Raw genomic sequence first — 25,937 nt, forward strand, 5'->3', positions numbered from 1 at the left:
TTAAAGTATTGCCGAGAGAAAGTGCTCGTGCTTCTACCGTGCCGCGTCGCATCCTTACTGCGGTTGAATAGTGAAATGGGGCTCAATTCTGCTCATGTATTTTTCGATTTTATCACTACATAGTATAAAACAAAGTCGCTTTTTCTGTCTCTATGTCCCTTTGTAAGCTTAGGTAAATCTTCGAACTACGCAACCGATTTTCATACAGTTTTCAGATAGAGTGATTATCGTGGAAGGTTTATATGTATATTAACATCCATTAAATAGTAGGGAAATACTGTTACCCCGTGTGCGCAGGGGCGGGTCGCTAGTAGAAAATTACTTAAAAACTTCATAGTTATATTTTTTGCATCGGTGGATACACCTTTATTGCAAGGGTACCTATTCCTTACAATTTTGGTCTATCTGGTATGCAAGCTGTGGTGTGCATTTTGACTTAGCATTAGGCAAAGTATGGGTTTGAAATTATACAAAACATGTATAAAAAAACTTATTTAATTTCTTCATATTATTATCTCAATACCTACTATTATTTTTTAGTCTTAAACTATAATACTTAGACACCGCTGTGAAAAACTGGGACACGACAATATTTAAGTACGTTCTTTCAAAAATCTCTTTACAAAATGAGAGTGCGTAGTGTCTTAAAATAAAAAAAAATCTTATTAACCGACATTGAATTTTATAATTAAATCATGGTTATTGATTTAAACTGAAAATGCTTATGTAAGCTTATCTTTTTGAAGTACGATTTTCGATATAAAAAGGGTACCCACATTTTATGAAATTCAAGCAAGTCACACAAGCATTTTTGGCCTAACAATTGTCTAACTTAAACTATAGGAACATATCTTTATAGAAATATATCCGAAACTTAGTCTAAAGCCTAACTATATTACAAGAAAGTTTGATAATTTATCATACTAAACATTTACATTAGAAATAACGTAAATATCTCTCTTCATAATACGAACTTTAATATACTTTTTCAAAATAACTAAAATTCAAAATTGACATGAAAAAAAAACTGGTTAATATTTTTAACCAAGAAATGCAATAAAAATTCAAGTATATTAAAATTCAAATACACATAACAACATGACACTGTCATGTAAAATTATTAAAAATTATAAATAAAATAAATGCACTGGTTATCGTTAAATTAATCTTACAATCACAAAATTAATTACTAGAGTTGTCATCGAAGGAGAAAGTGATATGAGAGAAAAGAAAAAAAGTAAAGATATTCTCATAGGTTTTTATCTGTTAACATACCTACATAATAATATATTGTCTCAGAACGTTACATTTCTGCAGAAAATGGGAGATTTTCATTTTTAAAATGGTTTTAAAAGTTTTTCCACTTTTAAGTTGTACACAGATCCAAAGAAACTGTTATATTTTAATACTATTTTTTCCTCATTAATCACTACCTCCTTCAATCACCAAAAACAAACGATATCACATTTTGCTTATAAAGTACACATTACAAAAAAATGCTCAACTTATTCTATTCACTCACACAGACATACTAATAATTACTGTCATTTAAAAATTTTTAACACTCAAGTTCATGAAGTCCTTTTAACACAACCATAACGAGGAATTATTAAATCTATAATATAAAAATGAATCGCAAAATGTGTTGGTAAGCGCATAACTCAACAACGCCTGGACCAATTTGGCTAATTCTTTTTTTGTTGTGTTTGTTATTGTCAGGAGGTTCTTATGAAAAAAAATAGGGTAAAGTAGAGAAGTCAGTTGACGGGAGCGAAGCCGCGGGCAAAAGCTAGTACTTAATAAAATATGTGCAAACGACAGCACATCAACCTACTTCAATGTTTCAAAGTTCTACAATAGATTCTCAACCTTATCACAATAGTGGAAAGTTAATTTTCGATTGGTAAAATTTGACAAATTCAGGTAGGCTCACTTGCGTCTGTACATTAGCTTTCACAATAACTCTGCAATTTTAGGCTTCCCTTGCAATCCGACAGTATTTTGAAAATCATATTATATTTTGACGAGAAAACAATTTGTTTTTTATTACAATCTTTCTATCAACGCCTTTAACGGAAGGCTTTTCTCAAAATTTCTGTCAAAATATTATTGTCCATAAGTCAATTTCCCCGCATAACCTGGCGTGCTTTAGTACTATTTCTCACATACACCCACAAGACTCCACCACCATGTTGGGTAGAGTTTTCTGCGTGACCGTGTTCGTGGAGTCCATGTACAGAAGCTGTAGAGAGCTGAACGTGGTCGGCGCGCAGCACGGCTTGAATTCCGCCTTGCGCTCCGATAGGGAGTAGAAGTATTTCTGTGAACAAGATAGGCGTTTTATTAGTTAAGAAATATATAGGGTGTCACTCGAAATATGTATGAATCATATGGACAGGACCATTTGGCAACTTTAAACTTCAGAATTATAGAAAAAAAATAAGTATGACTAGTAATTTTCAATAATTACAGTTAAAATTTTAGGTACCTACTTAAAATAAGTTTATTGTTCAAGTGTTTCAATAGATTAGTCTCTAAAATAGCGGGCTTGAATTTCCACATTTTTAGAAACTTGGTTATCAAAAGTCTAACCTACTTTCTATTTATTGCAAGAATATTTAAAAAATCAAAACATTGCGAAAAGAAACTGCTCTTTACATTAAAACTATTGTTAATCGAGTAACTTTTGCAAAACCTAACCATGATTAACCTTCTTGAAAAAAAGTATTTTACAAAAGTCCCAACTCACCCTAATAACATTATGATGATAAATATCAGTGTTCGCCAAAGCGGATATAGGCGAGCAGGATCCCTTACAGAAGTACGCATGGTACCCAGCCGGCCTGATAATCCAGTCATCCCAGCCCAACTCCTTGAAGTCTACATACAGGACCTCTCGACAACACTCGCTGGTGTTCGCACCACACTCTAGGGCTCGGCCCCGGCGTCGCTTGCCTGCGTATTTCGTGTATAGCACTAGGAAAGGCCGATGTTTCTCGTGGAAGGAGAGAGGTGCGCGGCGTAGCTGTAAAGAGATTTTGTTGTTAGTTTTGTTGGTTCACGTTTTGTTTTAGCTTAATAGCTTACTAAAGACAGTTTATTAAACCTTAATTTCTCCAGTAAATATTGTTGCCAACTTAACAATTTTAGAACTGAATCAATCATGCCAATGAGGCTGTAAAAAAATCATTAAAACTTCGTCTTTAGCCTGTTTGTACATTACATGAATCAATGCCACGATAAGTGAACTTAATTTTTTTATTACGTTTTCACTTTAAAAACGAGTAAACCGATTGAGATGTTTGGCAATTAAGGCAATAAGGTGGCATAATGGCATCTTCAAGACAGTTTCAAAGTCTATATCCGTTAGCGGAAAGAAAATTCCATATTCTTATTTAGTCTCATATCAAAAGCTTAACCAATAATTACCTGACAAGTCCTACACGCCACATGGAGCGTATGCAGCCTCTCCCTGCCTTCCAACCAAACCCTGACAGCCCAAGCCAGTTCCACCCTGACCCATCCCTCTCCTATATCAGTCTCCTTGATGGCAATAGGCTTGGTCTTCTTGAACTGCTGCTGGCTGTCCCAGTGGGCTGCCTCGGAGATCACGAACGTTTGGTTGTATTCGTCGAGTGGGTCACGTTCCTGGAAGGTTATAACAGATGTTAGGTTTTGATGCTTTTGGGCATAATTATGGTGTGAAGGAATGAGAAAAGGTGGTGCTGTGTTTGTATTTTTTGGGGGTTCGAAAAGTGCTGATCTATCAGGGTGTAGATTGGTATTACTTTCTCATTGAGATGTGTTGGACGACAGTTATCTATCACTTAAAGTGAATAGGGGTCAGAATATTGTGTTAACACTTCATAATTATGTTACTGAATTCAAAGATTTGAAGGTTCAAGGACTAACAGCGACTAATTATATAACTACAGTTTGAATAACTTTGGCATTGTTAAAGTTTCTCAGAGGTATAGATAGATACAAAGAATCTCAATCTTTAGATTTTTAACCACTCCATAAGAAGAAACAGATTTCTTTGTCATTTTTAATTCGTTGGCAGTCTTATGTTTGTAGTTATTATTATACAAGAAGGCTTTAAATCTAAATATTCTTGTTGAACATACCTTATAGAACCACAATTCCACGACATTGACTTCTTCAGGCTGCACATCAGGAGGCAACTCGAACTGCAAGCACTTGAATGGATATCTGCCTGACGTCAGACATTCTCCTGAAAAGATGAGAGAAAATACATTTAAAATTATATTCTAGAGAATCAAGGGGCATTGTTGTCTCCAGGTATTTAGAGGAGGAGATCAGATGGGCAGTGGCTCCATGAATAACTCTGAATTCTGGTTAACTAGAAACTGGACCATGGTTGGGAATAGGCTAGGAAGATGATTATTACTAGAGCGAACCTAAAATTAAAACAGTTTCTGAAGGCCGCAGTACTATGCAATTTCGTGGAGAGGTGCTGTGAGCAATGTGTTACAGGTCAGTCTTTATTACGTAGCAAATCCAGCTGAGTTTGTTGTATATGTAGGAAGGCTCTTTTTACTTAAATTTGTAAAGGTAAAGTCAAAATAGCAAGTTGTAGAGCAGGTCAGATACTCAGTCCCTCCGTATAAAATTTGCAATCACATAGTTGGGAAAAGGCTAGGCAACTAACCTAAACTAACCTACTACTAACTCACTTAAAATAAGGTACTAAGACCACTACTAATTGTACAAATTAAATACACGTGCCTATTACAGCATAATTACTTCAACGTAGGAAAATGTTCAATTAAAAATATTAAAAGCAATTAGTTTTCCATTGTGCAATAAATATGAGATAATCAGTTAATTAACTGATTACAATTACATTGATGTATTTCCCCGTAACTTTTCGTTATAACTATTACTAAATCAAGTATTAAGTAAATAATTGATGCTGAATTTATGTAACGTTTAAGTTTAGACAGAATAGAGGAATTTTAATTTTGCAACTAAAGATGAAGAGCGTGGTATGATTCTGCGTGTGTCAATTTTCAGTTACTTACTTTAAATTGTCTTTTAAATAAAATATCCATCGAGAGGTAAATAGGTATCAGGTACTAAAGGGATTGTTGTTTTCTGTATAAATTCCTTGACCTAGCTACCTAAAGGTGTAATTCGGAGCCACGAATCTGTCGCGTTAGGTCGACAACTGAGAGGCGTCAATAGCCATTTTAGAAACATTGATCGAAACGTTACTATATACCATAAGTACAATATAAAAAGTGATACCCAATTAATATCACCTGTAACAAGCACACAACATACTAACAAAGATGATACAACACATGATAACCACATAAACTACACACGGTTCGAATGACCTATGTTAATTGGACCAAGGAATGGCCCTGAGGTCACTCCGACCGATAACATACACATGTGTAGGTATTTAATCGTTTTCCAAGACACTTTTATTAACCATGTGCAGAATAATGTTTATTCGTATCGAATATAATTGTTAATAGCGATAAAATTGGCGTTATTTTGGCGTCTCATTGATTTTTGTTTATATTGATAAGTTCTACGTGACTAACAGCTGATTGGGTATTAAAATTAATTAATACGTGCTTCGAACTTGGAACAATATGACAACCTTCAAAGCTGTAGTACCTACTTTTGAAATCTTGAACACGATAACAGAAAATTTCCTTAGCATAAGAGAGCGCGTATCTCATTGCATTGCTAGACAAATAATTAAAAAATTGGGATTAAAAGAATCCAAAGGTACGTGTAATTAAATATAATGGTTAAAAGAAATATCAAAAATTGCTGGTAAGTATGTTAACATAACATCTTACCAATCTATTTATTTAGCATAGTACCTTGAAAACATTCCTCCAACAAATTACGATTGACACTATCTCCCAGTTCCGTATCATAATGAAGTAAAACATAATGAAAACAATTATGATTCAGATGTTCATTACTTTCTCAAATAAGGCAAAGTCCAGTCCGTTCTCAAGTAAATGCATCTGTGATCTGCCCGCATCCGTTACGAAGAGATAAGGAGGCTCGTATGAAATGTCTTACAATTAATATAATCTATACTGAGAACCATGGTGTAAGGTCAATAGTTGTTACCTTGTTAATATCTTTGTCTTTGTTGTTACGAGTTTAATCTGGATTGAGAAATTATTTCTTTTTAGAAAACACTTAAAAATATGCTCACTATATTACGTACAAAATTAATCCTTACTAGTATTATATACTTATGCAACAATAATTAACTACCGAACTGATTTAACTAAAATTGGGTAGGTAGGTACACAGGTAGCCTAGAGCCTGACAAATAAGTTACATAGATAGGTAACTTCTTATCCAGGTGCAGAAAGTGGTCCCCTCCACCACGAGAAACAGCTAAAATGTATATAGCTAAGTTATAACACTGAAGCTTTAAAATTTTTAAACTGATGATAGGAATGTTACGAGTTTTCTGGATACCGAAGTACTATTGATCGGCAAGTGTAGAAACAACATGAGAGGCCTTTGCCCAGCAGTGCTATAGATAGAAAAAATGTACCGATGAGTTAAAAATTACGAACATTGCCTGAAAACTGACTCATAGAGTGACAAGCGACCAGACCACATCACTTTATTTACTTTGTACATTAGTAACACGATAATTTGTATAACCACCGACTACAGTTGTCTGTGAAAACGTCATACTACGTCATATTTCCATATCATATTTTGGCTTTTCATGCTCTGAAAACTGAGTAAGATGAGGTTGAGGTTTTGTGTCACCATATAAGGAAAATAATGACGTAGTACTTATGTATCGTGCCAATACATAAATCTGCTATTATGTAAACTTATGGTGAGAAATGATGACTAAGTACTGAACAAATTGGAGATTTGTCTCATGTAACTGTAAACATATGTAGTATTAGTAGGATTTTAACATCACGGTATACAAGGTGTTGATTTGCATTTGTGCCATAGTTCAGGAGGAGGACATAAAATACGTAAATAATCGATTGGAATTACAGTAGACGGGAAATTGCTAATAAGCACTGTTTTTTTTGTCATTTCAATGTCGTAGTATTTCAGAAGTAACCCAATTTTATGAATGAAAATTATGAATGATCGTTGCGTATGCTTTGTGTTTGCGTTTGTGTGAGGGCGCAGCACGGTTTTAAGGCCAGTAACACACGCGCCAAGTTTAAAATACGGCTTGATGACATTGAAGGAATTCCGAAAATCAAATAATAATAATTACGTACCAATTTTTTTGTTGATTTGGGTCGAGAATCAGTAGCATAATTACGTCCTTGAATATGGCACGGATGCAAATCAACAGCTTGTATAACTTGTATGGATGTATTTGGGGTTGATGGTTTCTTTCTTTTTCAGACAAAAAAAAATGATTTTCTAGATGGATTTTTTGATAAACTTGGCTGTAATATAGGTACGTAGCTTAGGTACATATCTCAATTTATCCATGCACGGGAAGAGGTTCCCAGTATCACGGGTGAAATCGCTGAATTAAGCTAGGATCAATTTAAAATCTAGTTCAGAATAATTTTGATGTAAATGTGCATAGTGTCTTATTTGTTGATAAATTAAACACTTTTTTATATTTGTTTACAAGTAACAGAAACCTCGTTAACCAACTGATCTTTAAACTTCCGTATTTATTTAACTAAATTTTCGTTGAAAAGATAAACTTAACAGCTAAGTAGTAAATATTGTGCTACACTTACATATAAGTTAAATACTTATATGTAACTTAGATAAAGCTTTGCTCACTTTGCTAAACTTTGCTCTTGTTTATCATTAAGTTATTTTTTCTTTGCCAAGTAAACAGTATTGGTCAGTTATATTAATAGCCCTTGATATGAGGTACTTAGGTGTTTATTTACTTGATTATAATAATTATAATTATCGTCACTGTTAAAGACATTTTTATTGATTGGTCAAGTCTACATAAGTTTATGAGTCCAAACATTAGTTGATGAAAATACGACAGAGATAAAATATTGTCTGATGAACAATTCAAATTGAATAACTTTTCAGAAACCGGCTGAATTTATTATGTTATCGCTATTTTAACTGTGGCACCCATAACATGCACAACTTTAATGCAAACAATTAAAAACATAAAGATAAAAAATTAATAAAACACTATGTTTTGACAATTATAAAGCACTCAAAGTTTTTATTACAAATATTGACGCTTATTTAATATTTAGTTCATTGAACTCAAAATACTTTGATAAATATGACATTAATTTTACATGCGCAAACTATTCAAAATATCTCATACTAGCCGTTTTCCTGCGCTTTCACCCGCGTCCCGTGGGAACTACTGCCCGCACCGGGATAAAATATAGCCTATGTTACTCGGGAAGAGTGTAGCTTTTTGTAAAAGAATTTTTCAAATCGAATTAATAGTTTTGGATAAAAACGAACAAATATATTAAAATAGATTTCAGCACCTACCAGTAGTTGCATAGTTATGAATAAATCATATTAATTCATTATAATAACGAGACTAATTGTCATACAATTAAGTTAATTGGTTCGCAACTGTTCTGCTAATCTCAAATAAACAAATACTTGAAAAATACGCGGTTTTATACTTTGAACCTAGTTAGATAAAAACTCCCATACTTACTGATTAAAAACTATGTAACCCGGACCTCGTTACTCATTGGCATATAAAATAATTGAAAATTATATGACCCCGAAATCTGTATTTTAATGTATGAAACAATCTGTATTTTATAACGTAGAAATGGCATTTTACCCGTGTCCAATTAAGTATAAGATAAGAATTACAATTATTGCCTACCTATTGTGTTTCAATGTTACATATTTAATTTTCGTTAAACAACACAGATTTTTTAATTTATCAATGAAGCAAAAAAGCAATTTCTACATAAAACATAAAACCATTTACTCGCAAAAAATAAAGGGAAACCTCCAAACGAATGACTTAGCGAAACTATTAACATTATCATTACAAGTAAAGTTTCTTACCACTTTCTTACTACCTTTTAAGTTAAACAAGATTTTTTCTCAACTGGTTTAAGTATGCTGTCATTTGAACATCTTTGGCAGTCATTAAGGTTAGCCAGAAGCCAGTAAGCCTGACAACCAGTCTTACCTAGGAGTATTGGGTTGCCCGGGTAACTGGGTTAAGGAGATCAGATAGGCAGTCGCTCCTTGTGGCACACTGGTACTCAGCTGCACCCGGTAATACTGGAAGCCAACCCCAACATAGTTGGGAAAAGGCTAGGCAGATGATGAAACTGGTTTAAGTAATATAGTTAACTAGAGAACAGTAACTGTCTTACAAGAGGTCACTTTATCGTCAGTTAAGAGGCGCGTGATCATTTAGCTTCGGTTTAAGAATAGGTGCTTAATAGATAAACTGGGCGTTTCTGTTTTCATATCATTGTGTAGTACAATGTACTTCGCTGGCAACTATTTATGTCTCTATTCTCATTTGCATCGCAAAGACCTTTTTATTTTTAAATTGGAATTACCTATTAAAAATAATATAGTAACTGAACAAATTTACTCATCTGCGTATGAGTCACACTTTCGTCTTACGATATTACCCATGTTTAACATTAAAATTTTAGTTTTTAAAATCACTAGACGTTATAATCGAAGTAATTAACATTTACAACAAGTCAAAGGCAAATTGAAGTAAAACAAAACAGAAGGTTAAATAACATTTTTCCTATTACTTCATCTATTTAATAACTTGGGTACTTTTAATTTAACAATAACCTATCATTTAGTTACAGTTATTAATTCATAACACTTTAAAACAGTTGCGACGCGCGCTACGGAATTCCGTGACCGACTACGGCTGCTACGAAATATAACATTTTTACGACTACGAAATTGAGTAGCTTCTAATTATGTACAAATGTACAATATCTGGTACATTATCTACTGGTACAGTTAACGTGATAACGTACAAATTAGTAGAGGTCCAGAGTTCAAACGAAGTTTTTTATTACCTCTCGTTCCAATTCGATATAATTAATTAATAGTTCCGTGTCACATTTTGATCTTAATTAGTGGAAAATTACTGAGCTTTTTGTTGTATTATTAAGTTTAATTATTATTGATTGGAATTAATATAATTAAAATGCGATTTGACAAAGATCTCAACATGAAAATGGCCCGAACCGATTGCGCAGAAGTGCAAAAGGGTAAAATATTAGACACGTGTTAAACACAAAAGCTTATATTTCTAATACGTAAAAGCTCATACGCATTTAAATGAACAATAGACAAGTGCGAACCGTATTATGTAAATATACTGACACAAAGGTACATCATTTGTGTAATATTCAATAACATTTATATTACAGAGAAAGTAGCCACAGGGCGTGTGTACTGAAGTTTATAGTAGGTACACGGACATAGATACAGTCGTAAGTACCTACCTACTACCTACTATAGTACTAAAGTTTTTGTGCTTGAAGTAGTTCTTTCAGGCCAAAACAAATGACAGTTCGTGTTTAGACCACATAGTTTGGCCCCATATTCGTGGTAATTTTTTTTTTTATTAACATTGTTCATCAGCAACTTTGTAAATAAATAAACAAAAGTTTACCTTAAATACGAGGATACTTTTAAATATTACGAGACTTTATACTTGAACTATCTTCTATCTTTTATTTTATAATATTTCAAACATATATTTAAACTGTGTGTCATAATGACACCTCAAATAACAAAAGATATCAAAAATGTTAATGGAAACATTTGTCATTTGTTTAATGTTTTGTTTAGGTTTTCAAGATTATGAATGTAAACCTAATTAATTTTAAAGCGCAATATAAGTTACTAGCTGTTTTCCCGCGGATTCACCCGCGTCCCGTGGTAACTACCTACTGTCCGTACCGGGATAAAAATATATAACCTATGGAACAGGGAACCTCGGGAAGAGTGTAGGTTTCTAACTGTGAGAGAATTTTCAAATCGTATTAGTACGTTCAAACAAACAAATAAAATGTTTGCTCTTTACAATATTAGTATTGACAAACAAAAACACCATTTCTTTATTTAGTTTCAGTTGTAAAGAAAATATTGCGTTTCAACTTGTGTAAATCACAACAAAATAACCGCGAATTTACTTATTTCACTACAGAGTAGTAAATATTTATGATTGGACAGATATATAGGTCAGGATCGCAATGATAATTTTATTTGAAGAATTCGGTAATTGTGTTTCCTTAATCAAATCATGACTAGTAAATATGGCTAAAATATTTGAGATATCTTGCTTAGTATCGCGATTACATAAGGAGTTATTGTACAATATTTCATCCTGCTATATTTTTCCCTAAAACTTCGGCGGTCAGATCATTATCTGCATAGCCTTTTCTCAACTATGTTGTGGTCGGCTTCCAGTCTAACTGGATGCAGCTGAGTACCAGTGTTTTACAGGGAGCGACTGCCTGGCACCTCCTCAACCCAGTTACCCAGGCAACCCACTACCCCACTACCCCTAGATAAGACTGGTTGTCAGACTTACTGGCTTCAGACTAGGTTCACGTAACGATCGCGAAAGATGTTCAATGTCAGTTAGTATGAAGTTATAATGATCGTCCGTAACTTTAAAAAAACTGTTAAAAATGTCCAGTTGACTTACAATGAACTTTATCATAATTAAGCTCAACTGTGAATAACTTGCGGATACATGACGTATATATTTTAACGTAACAACTGCTTATGACGTTGACGGTACATAACGTTTATATACGTCATCACAGATTAACTAATTAAACACAATTGTGCTATTAATACTCGTGCGTAAAGTTATTATTAGAAATGTTAGTCATGCTAAATTGAAGATGGATGTCCTGTTTCTAAGCAGTGCACTTCAAACACGCTTTCCAAATTATTATCCTGATATCATAGGTGCAATCATACTTGCATGTTTGCATATGAATGAGTATGAGTGTGCATAAACATGAAGGCAGGAGGGTGGTATTGTATCCTGCGCCTAACTTAATATCCCTTAGATATATTTGCCTGAAATAGGAATCCATACCATACTCTCGCAACCACTAGACAAAAGATTTCCCGTAACTACTAACTATTTTATAATGCCCTAACACACTTGTTGCTGCAGTTCGTCACTCCATCCGTGGAGAGTATCTAAAGAACCTAACATATTTATCCCGGTTAGAGCCCCCTCAGACCACAAATTAAACTGCTAACAAACTCTCCGACAGTGTTTAAAGTTTAGAGCGAGTCGACTGATTAACAGCTGACTCAAACTTTGTCTAGGTGGGGTCTTAGATTTTAAGGCTACGGGATTGTTCAGAAGAGTTACCATGGCCCTGGTTCACAGAGGGCTCTAAAAGGAACAAAGGTCGAAAAAATTGTGTCTCCATTGACTTAACAACACGTTAGCTGTTATTAAATTGCACCTGCAATATGTTGAAATAAGCAATTTCTATCTATTCTACGGTATGTCGGTCACTTTGCATCTCTTCCGTGCCTATATACATTTTTCTCTAAATATCTCAATAAGCAAATAGTTGCTGAATACCTCTACATATTATGTAAATAATTTCAACTCAAGCATGAGTTCAAAGTCCATATAGTTTTAGTGCAATGTTTGCAAAATCAATTGTTGTGACCTTAGTAAGTATTAGCACGGGACTTCTGCGTGTGGACCGAAGTTCAATTCCCATATGATACAGTTAACCTGATCGGTAAGTGTTAGTGGTTATTTCATCATGTTTCAAACCTGTTTGGTGTTAAGTTGTCATATGGCAATATAGGTCAGTTTTGACTTTATAGACATTCCTATAGATTTGTGATACCTACAATAGGTATTTGGGTTTAGAATACTTATGTTCATTAAAATTGATGATTATATACATTTACATAAGGGTCTAAGAAATAACGAATTTAGCGTTTTTGGCTTTAAAAATATGTTCTACTTTATATTTTTGTTTCTATATGTTAATGCTACGTTTACGGGGATCAAAGTTTATTTTTTTATATCGCGACTTCGGTATAAAATTAAACATTTGCATTGTTATTGAACATGTGTATTAAAATACAAATAATTATTTTGTAATTCCGGTCTAATTAATTAATACAGTATTAATTTAGCATGCAAATGTAGAGAAATATAATAATGTTTCGTAGAGTCCGTCGTTATAAGAACCAAAGAAAAAGAAATATGCTTATTACTACCAAGCTCAAATAGCCTATAGAGTAAGATAAGTAGTTATTAACATTTCAGAAAGCCCATTAAATACTTAGATATATATCCTTGAAAAAATCACTTTTTCAGATATATTTGTAAAACTACAAAGAATACTAAGTGAAACCTTCTTCTGGCACCGTCCAACAGATAAATCACTTAAACTTCTTACTAAGATTCTGTCCTCAGTTCCACTAATGCAATTGAAACAAAAACATATATACACACAGGAAAGATTACACGTGTTATTTGCACAGAGAAGATTGCTCTCTAGATAAGCTTTCTCGCGGAGGTAGATAAGTGACCAACACATTAACTACTTCAGTAAGATCATAGCAATACTATGGATAAATTAAGATATATTGTTATTTGAAAGCTTACCTTCAACAGGAAAGATGATCTTCTGTTCAGTTCTGCCATAATAGTCGTCGAACTCCGGCGGCTTCGTGGCGCCTTCACTGAGGGTCTGGCCCTGCGCCACCGGCATCGGCAGGCTATTCACCGGCAGCGCCACAGCCGGCTTCTTGCTCAACCTCAACTTCTTCAGAATCTGCTGCTTTACGAACTCCAGCCGTGCTTGCGTCAAGTTGTTCACACTCACGTCCCCGTTCGCGCAGTTAGCACAACTACCCCAACTCACCCCGCTTAAACTTAATATATTTATGACTAGAACATACACGATCACACTAGGTATTTTAGCCATCGTGGTAAATTCCTACGACGTAGACAGTTGAAATAGTAGAGTAGATCGAGACGCATGCGTGCGGTGACGGCGACGGGTGGCGCGCAACTGATACGCGTGAAAAAATACACGGATTAATATACGGTGCGTAGGCGCAGGTTCGTGGCGCTGGGGATGCTCGGCGCGGGTCGCGTGTGATGGATCATTGTTCTCGTGGTCCCCGGAGGTCGAACTATACGTACCCTACGTATCGTAAATTGTAGCTTTTACTGACATTTATTATGTTTTAATTCTGTGTGAAGCTTTAAAATGATGTTTTATTGTTTGTCTGTCCGTCCCTGTCTAATAATGTCCTGGGGACAAAGTCTCGGCTCGTTGAAGATGCATTGCGCACGGTATACGGCACGAGCGGGAGCGATTTGTAGCAGTCGGCTAAGTGTAATGACCTCAACGTGTTGCTACAATATACCTAACATTCTTCGGGTAAAACCTATCTCTGGCTTCGGGTCAGAGATCAAAACACTGCATCAAATGAATGAATGGATATAAAAATATAAAGAGAGAATTCAAATATCTTTAAATTGTAAACTTTATTTAAATTACATAGGAAGAATACTCGATAATTGTTGATGCATTTTTTGTTATTAGTTTTTTTTTTTTACATTTTTGTAAGTTTCCATCAGCCATGATAAGAAAGGATCTATGATATCATAAGGTCCCTAAAAACTCTTACAATCGGCCATTGTTAAAGGTTACAAACGAGTCAAACGTAAAATGATGCAATTGAACTAACGGTGTTACATTAACTGTAACCAATATGTTACCCTACTTACTAAGTATGCATTAACAAATATCTACGATTTGCAATAATAGCCATGAGTATACATCATCTACTTTTAGACATATCGTTTAATTGCTAATTAAAATGATTGGTACCTATTTACGATGATCTTTGTAAATGCAGTTTTCATTCTGTTACTTACAAAGAACTATGTCTGATCGAAAAATTAATATCTAGAAATGATAACTATTGACCCTTCTATTAATTCAGTTAGTTTTTTTTTACTTCTTAAAACGTGCTTTACTCATCCTTTAAGCCCTTTTTTTTCTCATAAAAGACACATTATTACTCAAAAGTATTCGTTTATATCTCTTACTGTTTTTCTTTATATTTTATAGCTAAAATACCTATACCTATTTCTCAAATATTTCTTTATTAATATTATCCCCGCTGCCTTTCATACCGGGGTCCATTTGTAAGGGGTCAAGCGATGTCACACAATATAGAACGCGACCTAAACCGAGCTCTATGGTCAACTCTATCGAGTCTATTCGTAGAGATGCTTATCTATGCCTAGTTCCGGACTTGCACATCCGGGGTTGAAGTTTATTTTTAAACCAGAGAAATAACTGTGGAGATAATATATCGGTCTAAATTCCCCATTGAAATTACGTGACTAATAACAACCTTTAGCCATAGCAATTATATCTAAGCCTTTTAAAGTCTGATTTGGTCTGCCGGAGACACATATATATACACACTAGCTTTTGCCCGCGACTTCGCTCGCGTGGAATAGTGACTTCCGGCAGATTTTTGGTTTTACCCACATAGTTCCCGATCTCGCGGGATTTTTGAGAAGTTCCCGCTCCCGCAGGATGAATTAAAACAATAACATGAACCGAACACTTGTAATGACACCATTGCGCGATTAACGCCATCTATCTACGGAGCATAGGAACAGCTCGACATTTGACCAATAGATGGCACTGTATGTCCGTAATAAATTTTATTTTTTATTTTTATTTTTTGTAATAAAAACTATCCTATGTCCTTTCTCAAGTTTCAAACTATGTCTGTACCAAATTTCACACAAATCGGTTCAGTAGTTTAGGCGTGAAGAAAAGACAGACAGACAGACAGACAGACAGACAGAGTTACTTTCGCATTTATAATATTAGTTTGGATATATGAAAATACGTATAGGTAACCTAGAAACCGGCATCAAAAATTGATTACCACAATAAAAATGAAATGGTGAGGCTAGCTAAACTAATAACAATAGTATCCACCCAGACCGATTGTCAGCCACGGCGACTGTTCTCTGAGGGGTTCGGTATATTAGTCATATTACAATGCTCTTGAAGAATTTGCCCAGACACTAAAGGGTTTCTCCCTATTTCTTCCATTCTCATAGCCCGATCTGACGACAATCTTTTGAAAATGGATAGTTCAATTTTGGTTCACCAGAATTTTATGTGATGAAGGTGCAATTTAGGTTAAATATGCATTATTCATACCTAAGTATTTTGTACCTTTCTTTCAATTTAAACAGAATTTATTGTTTCAAGATTCATTCTGGCTACTTTTGAGATATCTCCGTAAAATAAACTGAATAGAATATTTTCTTTATCTAGGCATACCTTTCTAACATAGACAATATCGGCTACCTATCTAGATTGAGATTATTAGGTACTGCTTCTATAAAACTTTACTTAGGTAAGTTGCTATATATTATGGAGTATTAGATTCTTCATACTCCCTTCACCAATCCAGTTGGAGAATGGTAGGAGATCCTCCTTTTGACACGCCCATTTCGAGTAGACCACTGCCATAGGCTGGCGGCTTATCATATCGGTTATCACTTACTTATGAAAAGCCAAATAATACTGAAACTTCCGCGTTTTAAACAAATGTCTATTGAGAAGTATTTGCGCTAGTATTATCACTTTGAATTCAAGGATATTGCATGTGAATGTTGTATGTATTTTTGGGCAATTTTAAAGGTACAAATCAGAGAAGCCAAATACTACCTTATACTATATTATTTTATAAACTTGATGTGTGATCATTAATTCATTACCCTATATTTTTTTACTAGCTTCCGCCAGTGGCTTCGCCCGCGTAGAGTTCGGTTATATCGCGTTAACCAGAGAATTCTTCAAAAGTCCGGGATAAAACCTATCCTATGTTTTTTCTCAAGGTCAACTCTATCTCTGTACCAAATTTTATTAAAATCAGTTCAGTGGTTTAGACGTGAAAGCGTAACAGACAGACAGACACAGACAGAGTTACTTTCGCATTTACAATATTACATAGTAGGGATTATTGGGTAGTCCAGTTAAAATAAATAATTAAGAAATAGTATTTTTAATTTAATTAAAAATATGGTGGCCTAACGGGTAAAGAACCAACCTCTCAAGTATAAGTGTGGATTCGATTCCAGGTCAGGCAAGAACTAATGCAACTTTTCTCAGTTTTTATGTACTTTCTATGTATATCTTGGACACCAATGACTGTGTTTCGGATGGCACGATAAAGTGAAAGTCCCGGCTGTCTCTGAACATCTTTGGCAGTCGTTACGGGTAGTCAGAAGCCAGTAAGTCTGACACCAGTCTAACCAAGGGGGGGTTGCCCGGCTAACTGGGTTGAGGAGGTCAAATAGGGCAGTCGCTCCTTGTAAAACACTGGTACTCAGCTGCATCCGATTAGACTGGAAGAAGACCCCAACGTAGTTAGGTAAAGGCTGAAACTATTTAACTAGTAACGAATAACTGCTGTTTAGTGTAACCTAAGCGTCACTGAAAAGTCATTTTACCCTTCATCAATACCTTTGTCGGTCATTGACTGCATTTACTAATATTTAGATACCTTCTGCTTCACCTAAGTAAATACAAAAGTGCATAATAATGTTTAATGTATGTTTAGTAAATAAGTAAATAATTACTTACATATTTTTACGATATTTACACTTTGTTATACCTAACTTTGTGTTTTGAGTGAACTTGATAAGTTCTTGCATATTATACCTACTTTTAGGAATTAGAACTCAAAATGTAACCCAAAATACAAAAAAAAATATGTGTTTTATCTCGTATTCTTATGTACCTTGGTACATAATGACATGTTCAATATATTATTTTCCTCTATTATTTTTTGTATAAATGATTCGAGCCTTAATTTTTTTTTGAGAAAATCAATCTGTTTGTTGTGTTACCTACATGATTTTTAACGTAGACCCAAATTAGTACATACTAGAAAAGTGTGCCTACTCATCTAGGGCACTTATGCATTATGATTTCAAATGTAATCAAGCCTATCAAGGTCACTACAACATCTAAATATTTAACATCCCAAATATACTATTGTTAAAAAATAATTCAAATAATCGTTTTCAAAATGTTTAGACTGCCATTTTATAGTCATTTACGTATGTATGCGTTAAACAGTGCTAATTTATATACCAATCTTCTTGTAAGTATGAAGTTAGTGCTTTTATGAAGTATTTATTTTCCTTATGACGATTTTCACGTGAACCAAAACGTCATTTTTATCGTGTTTCCCACGAAAAGGCAGTCTATATTCTTATGAAGTAAATTGTTTTCTTACCTAAAGGAACCAATGCACGTCATAAATCTACCAGCTACCACTCGTAAATAAATGAATCGTTTCTTGATTTTAGGCATTGGAAACAAAATGAGTACCTAAATTCGTCTTGTAGCTACCCGTTTACAAATCTGCGTTAATAAGTAATTCAACTTTGAACTTTTTAGTGCCAGCTGAGAAAAATATATTAAAAAAGTCATTTTTCCATCCTAGAACCAATTATATAAGTTTAAGTAAATTAAACAGTCCTGCCAAAATCTCATCAATTTACACAATTAAACAAAGAAAACCGCCGCCATATTGACATTAATTAAACATCTATTAATATATCATAGCGTAACCGGTTTCAGCCGGTTCCGTTAAGGGCAATATACTTACCTCAACATTGTGAGCGAATCTCCAATAAATATATATACATATGTAATATATACTTATTTATTATTAATTCTGAGAGTGGATAACAGTTATCATCTTGTGTATTTTGTAGGTATTTTATTAAAAATGTAAGTCATGTTTAATTTGGCTGTATGAAGTGTCATAGCATGTGGACTCCGCATGGCTTCTATATTTTGTGTTCCTATAAGTTTTTTCGTATCTTTGAGCAATAATGGGACACTTTACAATGTTGCAATCGACTTGAGAATTCACTGATGCAATCTGTAGAATTAGTTAACAAAAAGCTACTTCCTGTCTGTTTGAGACCATCTGACAACATCATATACATATTATATCTGGTCGTGTCGGATTGCCGTCCCATCGAGTTATGAGAGTGAAGGAATAGTGAGTGCACCTGTGTCCAAGCAAATGCTTGTGCACTATAATATGTCCTGCGCAGTTGGCTAATCTCCTTATATGAGAACAGCCGCTGTAGCCGATAATCGGCTAGGAGGACATCATCATATATTATTTATTACTACTAACTTACTTAATACGGCTCTATGAAAAACTTCCATGATCAAATGCGTCATGAGGATCAGTGGCTAATTAAAAAGGTAGAAAAACTTCTCTTTAATTTTCCAACTGCATTACGAACTTTTAAAAAAGTCAACTAATAAAATAAAAAAAACAATCTAACAACCGTATTATCAAAGTGGAATTTAAAAATTATCTTAGAAGTTCATTCTCCCGGAATTCTGATAAATAAAAATATTACAATTGTAATACTATTTCAACTTAAAAGTGAGATAAAGAAATTAATTAGTTGAAATTATCTGGTAGAGGTTACGGGCGGTTACCTACATATAGTCATTCCACGTGACTTGGTTAGTATTTTATCGTATTTCTTTCCCGTTCGAAAGAAACTTAACATTCGTGAATACAGTCGAAACATTTAAAAGAAACAGAAAAAAAAGTTGGACGAGAAAATGGATGTGCAAAACATAAAACTTTTATTTTGAGCCAAACAAAATAATAACAGTATTTTTTATATGCAGAATGCAAGATAACAGTTTAGATCAAAAGTTCTAGTTTTTGAGATTTATTTACCTATTAATTTTCCAAATCCTAACCCGTTATTTCAGATATATAACGGTTTGACATAGAAAACTAATGTCTATACATAGAACCTGATTTTAAACTATTATGGCCTTACTACAAAAACTTAAACATCTGTTGAACACCTGTCTAAAAATGTGTCTGCAAAACGGACCATATTTCAACGTAATCATCTGTCATGTTTTTAGACAAGTGTTCAACAGACGTTTAAAAGTTTTTGTGGTAAGACGGTTAGGCTATAATTGTTAGGCTACAATTTACTTTTTTATTTATTTTTCTAGCTAAAACCAAAGCCGTTCGAAACAATGTGATTGATTTTCCAAACGGCAGATTCAATTTTCAGTGAGTATTTCATCAAACCAAACAATATTTTCAAGGGTTAAATTTACATAAAAATTGGATCATACACGAACCTATATCGATCGAAAATTTCCACTCTACTTCCAGTTTCCCAAATATTTACAATTAGCAATATCCGTTGACAATTCCGCCATACTGAATGCTATACACAAAGTGATGCAATAGTGCGAATAGACCGCGTTATCTTTTGGCACGCTTCTGTAGCGAGTAAGAACTGATTATTTCTTGTATACGTATTACATCATACGTCACCTAAATATTTGGAGCTATTTTCAGTTTATTTTTTTGACTTCGAATATAGATGAACCGTTGATTCAGCAAGACGCAAGTATATTAAAACCGTTAAGTTTAAAGTGATATTTAATTGAATACGTACTGAATCAGACGGGCCATGTCCTAATATACTTTTTATTCCACTATCTTGGAAAAAGTATTTTTCATCCCACCATCTCGGAAAGAGTAGTTTTAACCTTTGATATCTGAGCGCAAAAGCCGTTTTTATCCTCTAGAGCGGCAAAAGTTTGAATTTAGAGCATCGTGTGCAATACTCCATTTGTGACAATCTTGATAAGACTTTTCAAACAAATCCATATTAAACAAATAAAATACTGCATAAAATAATTATTCAATTAAAGTAATTTTTATTATTGTTTTTACATAGATTTTTAACCTCGTTTCATTTTTAAATATTTTTGAACAAATAAATGAACTTTAATAGGTACTTCTTTTTAATTTGATACTCATATGTGCGCGCCATTTTGTTTTTTTGCATTAAACTCAAACTCAAACTCAAAATTTTTTATTTCAAATAGGCCTATGAAAGCTCTTTCGAAACGTCAAAGTTAGGTGCACGGTTCCAAAGAGTTGGTCTCATGGAGAAGAACCGGCAAGAAACTCCATGGACACTCTTTTTAAAAGAAAATAAAAATAATTACAAACATACAGTTTTCTATCTAGTCCTGAGAATGTTATACAATCCAAATTGAGCTAAAAATGTATTAATAAATTATACAAAATAATTTTAGTGCAATCGATACTCGAAAAATAATTTATACAATTCAAAGTAAAAATATATTGGGTAACCAAGTTATTATATAATGCAATTTGGGGTCTTGCTGGCTTGGGCTTGGCTGGTCTGGGCGGAGGCACTCCCGTGTCCCGGTCGCCGGGGAAGCCACATGTGCAGAGAAAAAGAAAAAACAATATTAATTTAACGCCAGGCATCACTGTCATTAATGTAATCCTGAATTTTATAATACGCCTTTTTAATCAAAATGTTTTTAACTACATTCTTAAACTTTTTATCAGTGAGATCAAGGATACATTTAGGTAGCTTGTTATAAAAACGTACACAATTCCCTAAGAACGACTTATTTGTTTTTGTTAGCCTAAACTTGGGAACCACTAATTTATGTTTGTTACGTGTATTTATCTGGTGAATGTCACTTTTAACTGTGAATTTATGGATGTTTTTGCGAACAAACATAATATTTTCAAAAATATACAAGGAAGGTAAAGTAAGTATATTAATTTCCTTAAAGAATTCTCTAAGAGATTCGCGAGAGCCCATGCCATAGATCGCTCGGATCGCCCTTTTTTGCAGAACAAAAATTGATTGGACATCAGCCGCTGCCCCCCATAGCAAAATGCCATATGACATCACGCAATGGAAATAGGCGAAGTATACAAGCCTGGCCGTAGCTACATCGGTCAGTTGTCTGATTTTTCTGACTGCAAAAGCAGCAGAAGCAAGTCGCCCTGATAGGGAGGATATATGGGGACCCCATTGCAATTTACTGTCAATGGTAATGCCCAGAAATACTGTACTGTTAATTAACTCTAATTTGCTCTTATCGAGCATTATATTTGTTTCAACCGCAGTGACGTTAGGCAAACAGAACTTAAGACATTTAGTCTTGGAAGCGTTTAATAATAAATTGTTGGCTGCGAACCATTTGGAGAGAATTTCTAGGCTTTCATTAATGTGACTAACATTGGGGTTCTCATCATTTAGTAATTTCCTTGATGAAGTGGGATGAAATTATTATTTTTTATTGTTTTGAGGTGATTTTAAACCTCATTACATTTTTAAACTGAGTTTTTGCATAAATAAATTTTAATAGGTAGGTACATCTTTGTAATTTGCCATGTGTGACGTGCGTGCCATTTTCTTTTATTTGAGTTTAGAAATTTCCTCGATGAGGTGGGATGAAAAGTTACGTGTTGCACTCGAGTGCAAAGATTTTTCACCTTGTGCTCTTTTGATTCCCTCGCTATCTCTCAGGATTCTAATTATTGAACATTGAATTATTGAACACTCGCTACGCTCGTTTTTCAATTTTAGAATCCTTCGCTTGCTCGGTCATCAAAATTGAGCCCGCGGTTAAAAAGCAACTTTGTACTCTTGTATAACAAATAACTATTTCCCTTCGATATTTGAGCTTTTATCCTCACTGATTGAATTGAATTTATAATGTCGTGGGCAATACTCCATCTGTGACAATCTTGATAAGACTTTTAAAACAAATACATATTAAACAAAGATTAATACAAACTTTAATAATTGTTTAATAATTGTTTATAGATCGATTTTTAACCTTATTTAATTTTTAACTGAGTTTACTTAATATTATATTTATAAGCGCGCGCCATTCTTTTACATTACATTTTCTTGAGGTGGGATAAAAAGTTGCGTGTTGCACTCGAGTGCAAAGATTTTTCATCTTGTGCTCTTTTGATTCCCTCGCTATCGCTCAGGATTTAGGAGATCACATGATTGCTTTCCATATTATTATCTTTTTTGATCTTTCACTTTTTTCAACGCAAAATCTCATGCATCGGTCATATCATATACAGTCAATGAGTCACGTAAATTTCAGTAATTCAGTAAATGTCAAGATACAGTTTAGCACGTGGGAAGATTAGATATATTATAAAGCGAACATTGCGGATATTCCATAATGTGATATTTGATAAGTAAAGGGAGGTCAAGTTACTGAATTGAATCCCCCTTTTTAGGGTTACGTACCCAAAGGGTAAAACGAGCCCCGATTGCTAAGACTTTTTTTAAATGAGAAATGTGGGTTAGCAGCGTGTGGGAGTGTCAGACTCCTAACTAAAATTAATCGTGTTCCTTCTTAAGTCCTTTATATGTATCAGGGCCACGGTAACTCTTTCGAACAACCTGAAGCCCCGGCAGGCCTACCCGATTGCTGAGACTCCGCTGTCCGTCTGCCCGTCCGTCGAATCTGTTACCAGGCTGTAATTTATTGTTGCCGTTGTAACAACAAATACTGAAAACTACAGTTAAATTAATATTTAAATGGCCTCCCATACCACAAACGTGATTTTGTAGGTATGGATAATGGTACGGAACCCTTCGCACGACTCGCACTTGGCCGGTTTTTTATTACTTCCCCAAGGAATAAGGATGTTGCAATATTTCGCGAACTTTTCAAGTCAATGCTATTTATACTGGCAATGGTATGAGCTATTTTCAAACAGATATATCATCATGCTTGCATAATTTATATTCTTTCTTATCTAATGTTTTTGCTAGCTAATTAATGAGGTTTCCTCAATTTTTTGCGCTATTAATTGGAGATAACTGAAGAAACCCGTTTGTCAAGCACCTGACATACGTCTCCGACCGTGTAGAATTGTCGTCCTAGCGGACTTTGAAAAGGTACACATAGTGTTAGTGGTTCTAAGAAAATCTAAACAATGATTTTTAACATAACATTTTATGGCTTTTTGGTTACCCATATTCGGAATTTTGTTTATTAGACCTTCGTTGAATTAGCTATGACTTTTGCGTTTCCATTCAGTGGCGTAGCGTGGGTGGGGCAAGGGGGGCAAATTCCCCGGGCGGCAGCTTTTAGGGGGCGGCAAAATTTACCCGAATAAAAAAAAATTGTTCGCAACTAGTATCTGCGCCGCTACATAAAACTGTCTAACAATAGCAAAACATTAAACAAGAAAGTTGAAACTTTTTAAACTTAAAATCAATTAATGTTAAAATTTGGTACTTAAAACACTCTTGACACTACATTTTACGTAATTTTGGTTTTGAGTATTAAATAAAAAATAATTAAAATTTCGCGCTCGCTTCGCTCGCGTATTCAAAAACGATGTGCCCTTATTTTTGCATCTGTCAACAAACAAAAAGTCAAGTACGTTTGGGCTAAATTTTACGTAATATTTGGTTTAAGTCCGATAAAAATTTCGCGGTCGCGTCGCTCGCGCATTTGGGAACTACATACGCAAGTTTTTCTCTATTTGCATTTGCTTACCTACACAACTGCCGACATGCGTTTAGCAGAGTGCTAATTTAGGTAAACCGATGAGGTGGTCCCCGTCAAGACAAACTTTAGTTTAAAGTGGTCCCTCATGACTAAAAGGTTAAGAACCACTGGTTTAGATAAACTTGAATGCTATAAGCAATAGGCCTACCTAGACACAAGCCAAATTTCACGCTTAGGTATAGTTCCATGGAAAAGTGTTAATGCCGTAAATTAAATTAATTTGTTAAATAGTTTAAAGTAGCCCCGCTTTTTAAATTATTTCAATTTCATATATACTTATAGGTACCTAGTTCGCTAGCCTGCGTAGGTACCTAAAAGAATTTTAAAACCTTCAAGAAATCAAGTAACAAAGATATAAAAGTCTACTTGAGAACCTCCCCCTTCTGCCGGAGCTGCGGGTTGTTCCGCGGCTCTGGAACATAAAGCCTTCGACGGAACACGACGGTTTTTAGTCAGTAAGAGTCTGACACTCCCTCACCGCTGCTAACTCACAGCGGAAAGGGTCATTTGATGATTTTTAACGTCGATACAAAAAAAAATCCGTTTTTTTTGAAGTCAGTTAAAAATGACTAACGGCCAGTAACACTTGGTAAAAAAAATACACGGGAAGGGGCGGCAAAATCGACAACTGCCCCGGGCGGCAGATACCCACGCTACGCCACTGTTTCCATTATAATATAAACTCCGAAATATTTTGTCTTCTTGAGCACGAAGCACTTCGGCAGAAACTTTAAAAATTAAATTCAAGTTTCCTATATGTTTTATTTAAAAATTGAATTTTCAAAAATTAGAAGAAAAAAGTACTTTTCCACAACCAAGAACAAAAGCTTTTTTCAAACTAAATACATATAACGTAAAATTGTAAGCTTATCGGATCTCCCTTGTGAAGATCGTAGAGGTTACTAGAGATAACCTGTTGCCAAATAATTAATATAAACAAAAAACAATAAGATTAAAGGAGCGTGGCTGCCACGTGGTGAAGATAATAACATACACTAAATATTTTACAATCATTACTTGCAAATTTACCGGGAAATTAATGGCGTTAATTGATTCAAAGCGATTTGTAACGCAAATCCTTAGGGCTGTCAGAGCTGGTACTTTTCCAAAATAAATTGTCATCTTACGACCGGCTTTTAAAAATGTTAAAGCTCTTTGTAATGGGTCAATGTCCGTTTCAGAAATATTTTTAGTCTATATTTTTTTAATGCTGATAACCGGTTTTATTTAAGCAGCCGACTTAATTAAATATGTATGCCTAAAAGTTACTACATCATCTTATTAAAAAAGTATATGATGATGATGTCCTCCTAGCCGATTATCGGCTACGACGGCTGTTCTCACGTAAGGAGATTAGCCAACTACGCAGGACATATTATAGTGCACGAGCATTTGCGCAGACACAGGTGCACTCACTATTCCTTAACTCTCATAGCCCGATGGGACGGTAATCCGACACGACCGGAGAGAGATCAGGCG

The 25,937-nt window shown here is 34.4% G+C and overlaps 1 protein-coding gene across 1 annotated transcript; it reads right to left on the minus strand.

Moving 5' to 3' along the window:
* Positions 1–483: 483 nt before the first annotated feature.
* Positions 484–14,036, minus strand: LOC124642732 (inhibin beta B chain). The gene is made up of 5 exons (XM_047181337.1): positions 13,616–14,036; positions 4,128–4,234; positions 3,430–3,648; positions 2,750–3,025; positions 484–2,320 (listed from the first exon to the last, which is right to left on the minus strand). Exons 1-5 carry the CDS (start codon positions 13,935–13,937, stop codon positions 2,162–2,164), a joined length of 1,083 nt encoding a protein of 360 aa, XP_047037293.1. The 5' UTR covers positions 13,938–14,036; the 3' UTR covers positions 484–2,161.
* Between the last annotated feature and the right edge of the window lie 11,901 nt (positions 14,037–25,937).

Source organism: Helicoverpa zea, chromosome 25 (assembly GCF_022581195.2).
Source record: "Helicoverpa zea isolate HzStark_Cry1AcR chromosome 25, ilHelZeax1.1, whole genome shotgun sequence".
NCBI lineage: Eukaryota > Metazoa > Arthropoda > Insecta > Lepidoptera > Noctuidae > Helicoverpa > Helicoverpa zea.